This window comes from Trematomus bernacchii, unplaced genomic scaffold (genome assembly GCF_902827165.1).
Source record: "Trematomus bernacchii unplaced genomic scaffold, fTreBer1.1, whole genome shotgun sequence".
NCBI classification, from domain to species: Eukaryota; Metazoa; Chordata; class Actinopteri; order Perciformes; family Nototheniidae; genus Trematomus; species Trematomus bernacchii.
This window is the reverse complement of record NW_022987342.1, coordinates 7,571,818-7,584,433: the sequence shown is the minus strand read 5'-3', so window position 1 is coordinate 7,584,433 and position 12,616 is coordinate 7,571,818. Positions and strand designations below refer to the sequence as shown.

The following is a 12,616-nucleotide window of genomic DNA, read 5'->3' as shown; positions in this document are numbered from 1 at the left end:
CGTCCTATTCATTGTCTCAATGCGCTCATACATCTTAAGAAAGCTATCACCAAAAATGTTAAGAATGTTTTTAGAGAACGTTATCCTACCTTTCAGAAGAACATTCTGGGAACCAAACTAAAACGTCCCGCTGAAAACGTTTTAAGAACAGTAGGACATAATGTTCTAACAATGTTATTAAAAACATCTTACGAAGGTTATCAAAAACATCTTAAGAAAGCTATCACCAAACATTTCAAGAATGTTTTTAAAGAACGTTATCCTACCTTTCAGAAGAACATTCTGGGAACCAAAATAAAACCTCTCGATGAAACCATTCCTAGAACAACGAATGGTAACAAAAATGTCTAGCTGGGAACTCACACATGCCACCGCAAACATGCAATATCTGCTTACAGCTTATCATGAATTACGTGCTTGTTTGTTTTTTTCAAAAGGAAAATATGGTGACATCAGATTTCTTTTAAAACATTCTTTTCAAACAAATGCAACAAGTTTGTTTTTTAAAGCGCTCTAGAAATAAATCTGATCATGACCGTGTTAATATTTGCCATAACAGGAACGTTTTATAAAAAAAAGAATAACATCCTGAAAACATTTTCAGAATGTTGCTTTGAGAATGTTCTTCTTTGGTTATCATGTAACATTGAGGGAATGTTTTATAAAGAACATCTTTAATGTGTTACCCAACAACGTCCAAAACACATCCTTAGAATGTTGCAGGCAAAACGTTCCACCTTTGTTAACATATCACATTAAAGGAACGTTTTATAAAAAAACTTTCTGTCATCTCAGGCCTCAATAACATCCTCAAAACATCCTCTGAATGTTGCAGTTAAAACGTTATGTCTTAGTTAACCTTAAACCTTATAGGAACATTATTTGAAAAAATAAACATCCTAAAAAGGTTCTTTGAACATCAGATTAAAACGTTTCTTTAAAACCTTATTAGAACCAATAGGTAACGTTAGCCAAAGTTGTGAGAACGTTCCCCGCTAGCTGGGGGACCTCATCCCAAATATGGTATGTTAATCTCTGCTTTTAACCTATAATACAATATCGGCCAATGTGTATGATAAACTCACGTCTGCACAGCTTTGCAGTCGCTAAGAAATGCTATATGTGAATATTTGCTTCACGATTGTAAAGGCAATTTAGGTGTTCCTATATCCTATTTGTATACTGTTATCGTCTGTAGCTGTTAGCATCTGCCTTGTCTGGTAAGAACAGACCCTGTGCAGCTAATAAACTCGAACAAGTGTTCAAAATAATACTGCATGAAGAATCTAAACAAAATAATATAACATCCCAATCATTTTCATATATAGATCCTACACAATACTGTATTGTACTGTCGTTTTGATAAAATAACGTTTAAAATATCTGTGTATGGCAAATATGTGCTTTTGCATTTTGTGATACAACGCGTATGAGTGCACAAAATGTCTTCTTATTTTAACTTCTCTCTTTCAGAATTCAACAATCCTCCAAAGCAGAAAAGGCCCCCCAGGTCCCACAGTCCAGGTCGTCCCCTCATCGAGTCATTATACCAGCCAGTTTACATGGGGTCACATCCACACCACAATGCACCCCAGCATCAACCAGGCTACAACAGGGATCCCCATTTTATGGCAGGACAAAAGACAAGTAAGAAAGGTTTAAATTGTACCATTGTACTCGCAGAGGTCGAACAGCACACCACCAATCTTAATCAATATCGTAGCTCTTTAAAACATCTGCCATCAGAATCTTTTAGAAGATGCTAGTGCAGGTCCATTTCAAAGTGGGAAACTTTACAGTTGAATATGGATTGAGAAAGAATAGTGAAGCCAATCATGTTCAACTTTGTTGCAGATATTAACCCTGGCATTTTAGGTGAGTTGGTTTATGGTTCTAGTCAGAGCGGAGCACGACTCATGACATTTCCCTGTGTTTGACTTTTATATTTGCTGTTGTAATTTATTGTCTTCTGTTTGCGATCGCAGTAATGTGTTTTTTTATTTGCAAATACAGCACTTTGGCTCGACCAAAAATCGTTTTTAAAATGTGCTATATAAATAAAACCTGATTTGCTTTGATTTGATGGTGGAACAAAAAATCCAAGAAAATCAAATAAATGATGCGACTCTTACTCGATTTCAAGATATTCCTCAAATTGGTGCTAATCGTTTGGTGGTGCGGTACTGGGGTAAAAGTTGAATTCTGCATTTAAAAAAAGATTATAATTACACTATCTAATGTGTTCTCCAGGTCGTCCCCTCATCGAGCCATTATACCTGCCAGTTCACATGGGGTTTCAACCAGGCTACAACAGGGATTCCGATTTTATGGCAGCACAAAAGACAAGTAAGAAAGGTTTAAATTGTACTCGCAGAGGTCGAACAGCATACCACCAATCTTAATGAATATCGTAGCTCTTTAAAACATCTGCCATCGGAATCTTTTAGAAGATGCTAGTGCAGGTCCATTTCTAAGTGGGAAACTTTACAGTTGAATATGGATTGAGAAAGAATAGTGAAGCCAATCATGTTCAACTTTGTTGCAGATATTAACCCTGGCATTTTAGGTGAGTTGGTTTATGGTGGAACCAAAAATCAAGAAAATCAAATAAATGATGCGACTCTTACTCGATTTCAAGATATTCCTCAAATTGGTGCTAATCGTTTGGTGGTGCAGTACTGGGGTAAAAGTTGAATTCTGCATTTAAAAAAAGATTATAATTACACTATCTAATGTGTTCTCAGGAGCTTATGGGGGAAATTCACCCTTTGGCCCTGGAACTTACAAGGAATCAGGTATGTTCAACTATCGCAGTGTTTCTCAAAGTGGGGGGCGCGCAGAGGCATGACAGGGGGGGCGCGAGAGACCAGGAGGAAAAATGGTTTTGAAAAAAAAGAAATCATAATTAGAAAAATTATTGATTCGAAAATAATATGATACAGTACAGTACAAGTACGTCTGGGTCTCTGTGTTTCATTCAAGCTCGGCTCTGTGTGTGTATGGAACGAGCCATTTTGTGTGCGTGCGCGAGCGAGAGAGAGAGAGAGCGCACCGGTACCGGAGATCGTTGTTGTTAGCTTCTGGTGCTAGCGAGCTAGTGCCCGGGTCTCAAACGTTTTGGTCACGATTAATGTAAACAATTATTTCCGAGGCACGCGTTTATATGATCATTATAGTTATAAAAAAACAAGAGAATAAATGAAAAACAGGTATGAAATACTATATGACAGTAAAAAAATAATAAAGTTTAAAAGGGGAGTGATTTGTAAAATATCCATAAAGAAAAAGTAAATCTGTTTACAGTTCTGTTTCAAATGGTGTTGAGAGAGGTATCCATAGATCTCTTCATGTTGCTCTCAAAGTGCACCAGATTGATGCTTTTCACTTCAATATTTAAAAAAAAATCTTCCCGGGGGAACATGCCCCCGGACCCTCCTATGTTAGGTCCACTCCCCACTTATAAAAATAGCACTTTACCCCTGCTTACACCTATGCCATGAGCTGATTATCGAGCCCATTGTAACAGTCGCGGGTACATTGTGTATATGCGTGGGGAGTGTTGCAGTAGAAAATTCCACTGTAGCGCCCGGTACATTAATGGGAAACCCTAAATGTTTGAGCACCCTCTATGAAACGTCAAGCTACCCCACAGCACCCCCAAAAGAAATCTCTGGCGCCGCCACTGAGCCTGCAACCCCGTTTTGAAGAAATGTGCAGTGCAACACAGGCTCATTGCAGCCACTAATGATGAGACACACTTTTTTGCCAAATATCAGCATTTTCTTTCTTTACATTTTTTTGCACAGATTGCAAAGTGGCAAAGTATTATAACTTATTGTTCTAGCAAAGGACAATTGTATTATGTATTTTTTTTTTTTGACAACACAGACTTATGGAGCATTGTTTTATTATCACTGTTCTAGCAAAGGAATGCTCACGTTCATATTGATGTATTTTAATAAATGTTAACTTGGCCTATTACGTGACTATTTGTGTTGGGGGGGGCCCGACTTTTTTTTTTCTCCAAAGGGGCGTCCTGACAGAAAAAGTTTGAGAACCACTGAACTATCACAAGGTGAATTAATTTTAGTGATCTCATTTCTAAGTCTCATCCAAAACAATTATATAGTTTTGTTAATGACTCAAATACAAGATCAGCTTTCTAAATAACAATTTTTTTCTATATTGAGAAAACATTTCTCTCTGACACACTTAAAAAAGAAAGAGCGGTTTGAACAATAAAGCATGTAAACATGTCTCAGTATTGTTGTAACTTTTTCTGTCAGGCCCCCCCCTTTGGAGAAAAAAAAAAGTCGGGCCCCCCCAACACAAATAGTCACGTAATGGGCCAAGTTAACATTTATTAAAATACATCAATATGAACGTGAGCATTCCTTTCAAAAAAATAAAAAAATCACTTCGCTAGAACAGTGATAATAAAACAATGCTCCATAAGTCTGTGTGGTCAAAAAAATAAATACATAATACAATTGTCCTTTGCTAGAACAATAAGTTATAATACTTTGCCACTTTGCAATCTGTGCAAAAAAATGTAAAGAAAGAAAATGCTGATATTTGGCAAAAAAGTGTGTCTCATCATTAGTGGCTGCAATGAGCCTGTGTTGCACTGCACATTTCTTCAAAACGGGGTTGCAGGCTCAGTGGTGGCGCCAGAGATTTATTTTGGGGGTGCTGTGGGGTAGCTTGACGTTTCATAGAGGGTGCTCAAACATTTAGGGTTTCCCATTAATGTACCGGGCGCTACAGTGGAATGTTCTACTGCAACAATCCCCACGCATATACACTATGGCTGCGTTTCACTTCTCTTATTTTTCATTTCCTCGCTCCTCGGTCTCGGTCTCACCGGAAGTTGATTTGTCTGCGCCATTTTGAGTAACGTCCCAATGGCCTTATTTTTGCCGGAGGACCGAGGATCGAGGAGCGAGGAGCGACAATAGAGGAGCAATAATCGAGGAACCACCAGACCATCCTTCGATGAAATCCTCAGCGACTCGCCCCGCCCCCTTACTGTGTATCGCTCACTGATTGGACGGTGCAGCGCATGCACTGATCTGATGCTTCTTGACAGGAGAGCAGAGTTTCCCAGCGGAGTGAAGAAAACACATGAAACTCACGGGACTCACTCCTCAGTTTATACTGTGTTTTGTTTCAATGAATGCATCATTTAGTTACAAATATGTGATATATCTGAACAAAAAAGTGGACAAAAATCATTTCATTCATTTATTGGAAACATTTTCGTGATCGCTTTTTTCGTTTTACATTTTCATTTATTGTCATTTCCATTCAGTCAGTCATTAAGTGCTATTTAACATGTTAATTTGCTACATATCCACACAAAGTGTGCAATCCAGTTAATGTTAATCTAACTGGGTTTTGATAGATAACATATCTCTTTTTCTTCTCACAATTATTTTATTTATATTGTGCACTGTAATCAATATTAACCAAACTAATAGTTCGTTTATACATTTTAAGAATGGCGTTTATGTTTTTTGTGAATTAGTTCTTATTTTATTTTATTTATTTGGGTCTACAACAGATGATACACATGTTTGTGTCAGTAAATGTGTACTAACAGAGGGTGTGTGTGAAAATAACGGGGACAGAGCTGGCTGCTGTCAGACGATCAGCTGTGCAGCGTCATCACAAACGGACGTCGCTTCACGTGACGCTCCGGAGGAAAGGACGTCCCATTGCCCTTAAAACTCATTTCCCTGCTTCTCGTGGTTTCCTTGCGTCTCTCCATGCTTCCCTGGTGGGAGGGACTAAACGCAGGGAAACGACGCAAGTAAGGGACGCAAGGAATCCATTTAACCGAAGTGAAACGCAGGCTGCGTTTCACTTCGGTTAAATGTTGTTATTTTCCCAAACACCCCCGCCTCTGTTAGTACACATTTACTGACACAAACATTTGTATCATCTGTTGTAGACCCAAATACATTAAATAAAATAAGAACTCATTCTCAAAAAAGATAAACGCCATTCTTAAAATGTATAAACGAACAATAGTTGGATTAATATTGATTAGAGTGCACAATAGAAATAAAATAATTCAGAGAAGAAAAAGAGAAAACCCAGTTAGATTAACATTCATTGGATTGCACACTTTGTTTGTTTGTGTGGATATGTAGCAAATTAACATTTTAAATAGCACTTAATGACTGACTGAATGGAAATGACAATAAATGAAAATGTAAAACGAAAAAAGCGATCATGAAAATGTTTCCAAAAAATGAATAAAATGATTTTTGACCACTTGTTCAGATATATCACATATTTGTAACTAAATTATGCATTAATTTAAACAAAACACAGTATAAACTGAGGAGTGAGTCCCGTGAGGTTTCTTCACTCCGCTGGGAAACTCTGCTCTCATGTCAAGAAGCAACAGATCAGTGCATGCGCTGCATCGTCCAATCAGTGAGCGATACACAGTAAGGGGGCGGGGCGAGCGTCTGAGGATTTCATCGAAGGATGGTCTGGTGGTTCCTCGATTATAGCTCCTCCATTATCGCTCCTCGCTCCTCGATCCTCGGTCCTCCGGCAAAAATAAGGCCATTGGGACGCTACTCAAGATGGCGCAGACAAATCAACTTCCGGTGAGACCGAGACCGAGGAGCGAGGAAATGAAAAATAAGAGAAGTGAAACGCAGCCAGTGTACCTGCGACTGTTACAATGAAGGCTCGATAATCAGCTCATGGCACATAGGTGTAAGCAGGGGTAAAGTGCTATTTTGTGGGGAGTGGACCTAACATTTTTTTTTAAATATTGAAGTTAAAAGCATTAATCTGGTGCACTTTGAGAGCAAAATGAAGAGATCTATGGATACATCTCTCAACATCCATTTGAAACAGAACTGTAAACAGATTTACTTTTTCTTTATGGATATTTTACAAATCACTCCCCTTTTAAACTTTATTATTTTTTTACTGTCATATAGTATTTCGTACCTGTTTTTCATTTATTCTCTTATTTTTTTATAACTATAATGATCATATAAACACGTGCCTCAGAAATAATTGTTTACATTAATCGTGACCAAACCGTTTGAGACCCGGCCACTAGCTCACTAGCACCAGAAGCTAACAACAACGATCTCCGGTACCGGTGCGCTCTCTCTCTCTCTCGCTCGCGCACGCACACAAAATGGCCCGTTCCATACACACACAGAGCCGAGCTTGAATGAAACACAGAGACCCAGACATACTTGTACTGTACTGTATCATATTATTTTCGAATCAATAATCTTTCTAATTATGATTTTTTTTTTTTTTTTTTTTTCAAAACCATTTTTCCTCCATGCCTGTCACGCCCCCCACTTTGAAAAACACTGCAGTCGAGGCACAAAATACACATTTTAAACTGAAAATGAGCATAATAAGACCCCTTTTTAAGATAAGACTTTAAAAAAATGGATCACCAGAATTAATTGTTCTCACTTGCCTTATGATGTATGTTTTTTTTTTAAACAAGGAGCTTTTAAGAACACATGAGGATTGCGTCATGGCTCTAGTATATAGTATAACATGTTCCTTTTCTTTTGTTTCTCCCTCTCTCAGAGCCGCAACGGACAGGTCCAGGTTCTCAACACAAAGCAGGCCCAAAGGAGAAGTCTGAAAGTAAGAAAGTGTCTATATTTGGTCCCACATATGGATAACACTCAAGTTTATTCGCAACAAATTCTACCTTTTTATGAAAGTTATAATATTCCGTTTTTTTAAGGAGGTGTTGATTCAACTTAACGTCATTTTGGATGTGGTAGTTTTGGTGCTATTGAACTCTTAATGTGTCCTACTGAGACCTGTTATTAATATTTTGTCCACCCCATTTATATCAATGAGAGAAAACGTGTGTGATGTGCTTGTACTTGTTTGTTGTTTAGTGTAAGAAGTATGTTTTAATTGTGCATGTTGATTTGCAATTGAATAAGACTTAAAGGGATAGTTTTGAAGTGAAGGCAAGTTTTATTTCTCTATAGTCAGTACGTAACATACAGTAGATGGCTGTTGGCACGTCCCCAGCTTCGAGACAGACACGTTTTATTTATTTTTTAGATGGCTAAAATAGATTTCGCTGCTGCCACTGTCCACAGCAGTTCAATATACTGTATGTTTCTTCAGACTGGGGTGTTCTGACCTTTTTCTCCTGTACCTTTTATACAAACCCTGTTTCAAAACATCAGAAATATCCCTTTGACAGCTCTTCAGAATGATTACTGCAGTTAAATAACAAATGTACTATCTTTTTTTATCTTCAGAACCAAAACCTCTCAAAGCTGCAAAAGACAATATTGGACAAAAGAATGAAGAACGCTCAACAGAAAACCTCTTGGATTTAGGTGGGATAATCCAACCCAGAAGCAGTACTCCTCCACCTTATTTTAATAAACCAGGTAGAAGCCATTCAATAAAAGAGTACTCCACTGATTTACTATGACAACATATTTTGGAGTAAGAAAAACTCAAATCGATTCAGCTGCACCAGATGATTTTATTCTACAAATGTTCTCAAAACCTTCCACCTAAATTGCAAACAGGAAATTAGCCAGTCTGCCTTCTTTTTTTAAACGTGTCCACCTATGCATTCACTAGTCGTCCTCAACACCTGTGAACAGACCTAAATGGTAATCGTTGGAGATGCCATTTTTTAAGATGCTCTTTTCAATTGTTTTCTTTGTTTTGTTCCCTTAGCCTGAAGACAAATTAATTTGGTGTCTTCTGTTGCAGAAATGTCGGACATTCCACCAAGCATAACATCTGCTGAAAAAAGAACCGAACTTTTGAAATGTAAGTGTATGATTGTTGGAGGCATCATCCCCTATTATAGTATCAACAAAGTTTGTTGTGAAAATGTTGATTTTTGTCCCTACCAGATGGTACAGTTCTCACTTTGGATCCAAAGACGGCCCACAAACGCATCGCTCTGAGTGAGGGCTTCACTAAGGCCTCGGTGTCAGATGAACACACAGACTATCCCGACTGCCCTGAACGCTTCTCGGTCTGCTCCCAGGTGCTCGCCTCCCAGAGTTTCTCTCGAGGCCGCCACTACTGGGAAGTGCGACTGAGCTGCAACAACTTCATTGGCGTAGGCTTGGCTTACAGAAGCATTGACCGCAAAGGTCCCACCAGTCGACTGGGCCGCAACGACCACTCCTGGTGTATCGAGTGGTTCAATGTCAAGCTGTCCGCTTGGCACAACAGCAATGAGACCGTGCTGGTCAATCTCAATCCAGAGCGCGTAGGCGTGCTGTTGGATTGTGACGAGGGCACTGCTACGTTCTATAACGTGGCAGACAGGGCGTATCCCTTCCACACCTTTGTGTTCCCCTTTGCCCAAGCTGTGTGTCCAGCTTTCTGGATTTTCTCAAGTGGCTCGTCCATTTCTGTGTGCAAGCTTCAGGCATGAGGAGCATATGCACAGAATTGGCATGCGGGCACACTCGTAATACACAGCCTTTTCTTCTAAATACACTCATAATAATGGAATATAATACACTGCTTTGTTCACTTATTAAGACATTCCCTGTTAACCCACCTCCAGCTAACATTTAGTCAAAATCAATGTTGCCTTTTTGAAGTTGAAGTTGCAACTAAATGGTTCTTTGTGCTGTTGGAGTGTGTCAGGTGAAACTTGATTATCCCCACTATTAGTGCTCGCTGATTTAGCTTGGCTTTAACAAAGAAAATGAAGGAATAACTCAAATGTGTTTGTCTGAAAATGTCAGCACACAGTCCTTATCTTCTAAACTTAAATGGACTCGGATGCAAACGATAGCGCCATCGCTGTTGTCGTTAGCTATGCTAGCTGTGATTTACAGCAGCTGAATTTTTGGTTGTGACCAAAAACGATTAAGACGGCTTTTCTAAACACGTAAAAAGCAACATGCTTTGTGTTTTCCAGTCTATAAACTGCATCCCAGGCGGTTTGAACACACCTGAGCATCAATATGACTTCTGTTATTAGGATTATAAGAAGAACGCGCACTGTACTCTTACCGTACAGCATGTGTGTGCTAGTCTTTCTCCTGTATTGTGACTGTGACTGGATAAAGAAGTGAATTATTACGTCACGCTCCAGCATGTGTCAGTACAGTGTTTTCATATGTCCGCATGTGGAAAATGTACGATCGTTTTGGAGTGCATTGAAGTGAAGCTCTTAAGGTTATAGGGCTGGGCGATATGGCAAAACATTTGATCAAGTTATTTGTTTTTCATTCTGATGACCTTTAAAAGATTTCTTACAGTCTCTAAATCGTTTTACCTTTTGATCCAAAATCAATAATCAACCATCCGTGTTTAATGGCTTGTGCATTTCAGACTACTTTAAAAAAAATGCTAATAATTATGATAGAGATTAAGTTGAACATTTAAAATAAAAAGCTCAGAAATTGAAAAAAAAACGCCAATGTTCTTTGATACTATACAGGTATACATTTGCAAAAGAAACTGAATTGTTCCCGCAAGTTAATGCCTCTTATAATATGAGAATATTGGAGGGTTTTTTCTCATGATTGTTCAGTTTTTATATTAAAACCCTTCTCCCTAACTTTCAATTGCTAATTTACGCCACTGTAAGGTTGCAAGTTGATTGGTTAGAACATAATTAGTTTCTGCGATGTGATTGGCTGTTCCATGTGCGAGAGCAGAGTACAATGCAGTAGACTTTCGCAGTAGTTGGCATTAGCGGTGTTACAGTGTTTTTACAAATGCTGATTAAATGATGTGCCCGACAGCCATTCAACATAAAAGTATCAGAATCTTCAACAATCTTTTCTTGTTATATCTCCGGTGTAGTCAATAACACAGGTTATGTCTCCAGTTTATTAACCGGTGGAAAAGGTTTCCTCAACCGTGGCATCGCTTCCCTACTGACCATGTATTGACATTTTGTTTATCAAGAAAAGTGCATATATCGTTATCGCCCAGCTCTAAAGCGTCACTTCCTCAACTCTCTGACTTTTTTTCGGCTGATGTGAATTAAAGTCAAATAGACAAGTTCCATCAAGTTTTGATGAATCTTTCCTTTTGATTGTTTTTATGGGATTTTACCTTTTATTGGTGACGTGAGAGGAAATAATTGAGGGAAAGGAAACGGGTGTCGTTCTTGCATCCTTTACTCCATAGATGTACATTGATATACATTTCACATCTATGGTGGGCACATTAAACTAACAAGCCATCAGCCTGGTCTGTTGGCTTTGTGTAAGGTGGTATGAAGCTAGTTAGCTGTATAGTTTCACAGGGGTTAATTATTTGTTGTGTGATACAAAGTTTACCCCGGCTTGTAAGATGATGATGTCCCGCGATGGTGCTCATCTTGCAGGTGCTAAATCGTGTGAAACAACAAACTGTATGGGTGTCTAGCAGTAGAGATCTGTCTACACAACATGCGGTGGTACGTTCACGGTGAACTTAGCCGTTTGAACACAGTTCTCTGTTCTAATAAGCTCACAGGTTTTAGCGGTTCAGAAAAAAAAAAAAAAAAATGTCTTGATGATTTTGCTGAAAAGCTGGTAAAGGTTTGGACGTGATCTCAGTTTTGAGTCTTAATGGTTGGATAAGTTCAAATATCTCAGATTCGTTTCAGGCAATGCACTTCAGGTACAGTGTTATTATTAGGCTCCATGCTATTGTGTGAAGGAACAGTACATCATTGCATGTAAAGTCTGAACCTGTATAATGAAATCTGCTGTTTTCTGTTAACACAAGTCAACACAATGAAGAGCTGTGGTTTGGGACACAGCTCCGCAGACTCCTGTGACGTGATGATCATTTTGTTTGTTTGCCGTGCATTTACTGAAACTGTGTTCATTGTTCTTAGCATCATATATGGTCAAGGGTTGTATAACACTTGAACTGTCAAACCAAACCAACCTTTGTGTAATGCTTAATGTACGGTGGTTGTTTTCAGGTGTTTGCCATTATCTTAAAATTCCAGTGATTATGGCTCTTTTACATTAAATCAATCTCTAAATAAATAAACCAATGCTTCTTATTAATAAAGTGTGCTCTATCAAAAACGTTTCTTTTCTTTTTGCGAAGACACTGGTGGTTAAAAGAGCACTAGATTTTGGGAAATTCTCCCTTTGTTATTTCTTACCAATAAGTGATAGAATCGATATCTACAGACATCTGTGGGCCGTTCAGATGCAGAGAGATTACATTTATATATTGTCCTCACGGGAAACTTGAAAACTATATTTGATCCTCAAAATGTCAGTGTTACTCTTAATCTGATGAACATTTGGGAATCACATTAAACATGCTTTTCCTGCTCGTTCTCATCTATTCAGAAGTAGAGGCATCACGCAGCTAGCAACTAGTTGCAATTCAGCCTAATGAAAAGCCATTTTTAAAAGCAATATACATTTTTTTCTTTGCATCATTGGCTTGCAATAACATTGTAACAATGCCATGGCCATTCAAAGAAACTCTAGCGCCTTCAAATCATATATTAGGATACCTGAAATAGTGTACCATATAGTAAAACCCTCTTTAATGTCATTTAAATGAGCCATTGATGCCCTAATGTCTTATAAAATTGGTGCTAGATTTGCTATCAATAACATCTCAGGTGACTTACTGTATTGAT

At 38.4% G+C, this 12,616-nt stretch overlaps 1 protein-coding gene across 11 annotated transcripts in view; it reads left to right on the top strand.

Moving 5' to 3' along the window:
- Positions 1-10,475, top strand: part of LOC117481598 (E3 ubiquitin/ISG15 ligase TRIM25-like) — a 30,269-nt gene extending 19,794 nt beyond the window's left edge. For 2 of the 11 annotated variants that reach the window (XM_034129342.1, XM_034129350.1), the window contains exons 7-15: positions 1,474-1,647; positions 1,855-1,875; positions 2,251-2,346; positions 2,546-2,566; positions 2,745-2,795; positions 7,585-7,644; positions 8,283-8,417; positions 8,752-8,811; positions 8,898-10,475. In XM_034129342.1, coding sequence (XP_033985233.1) covers positions 1,474-1,647; positions 1,855-1,875; positions 2,251-2,346; positions 2,546-2,566; positions 2,745-2,795; positions 7,585-7,644; positions 8,283-8,417; positions 8,752-8,811; positions 8,898-9,430 — 1,151 coding nt within the window. In that variant the 3' untranslated portion in view covers positions 9,431-10,475. The remainder of the gene's footprint in view (positions 1-1,473; positions 1,648-1,854; positions 1,876-2,250; positions 2,347-2,545; positions 2,567-2,744; positions 2,796-7,584; positions 7,645-8,282; positions 8,418-8,751; positions 8,812-8,897) is intronic. The other 9 variants (XM_034129386.1, XM_034129358.1, XM_034129367.1 and 6 more) reach the window with 9 other exon arrangements.
- The last annotated feature ends 2,141 nt before the right edge of the window (positions 10,476-12,616 follow it).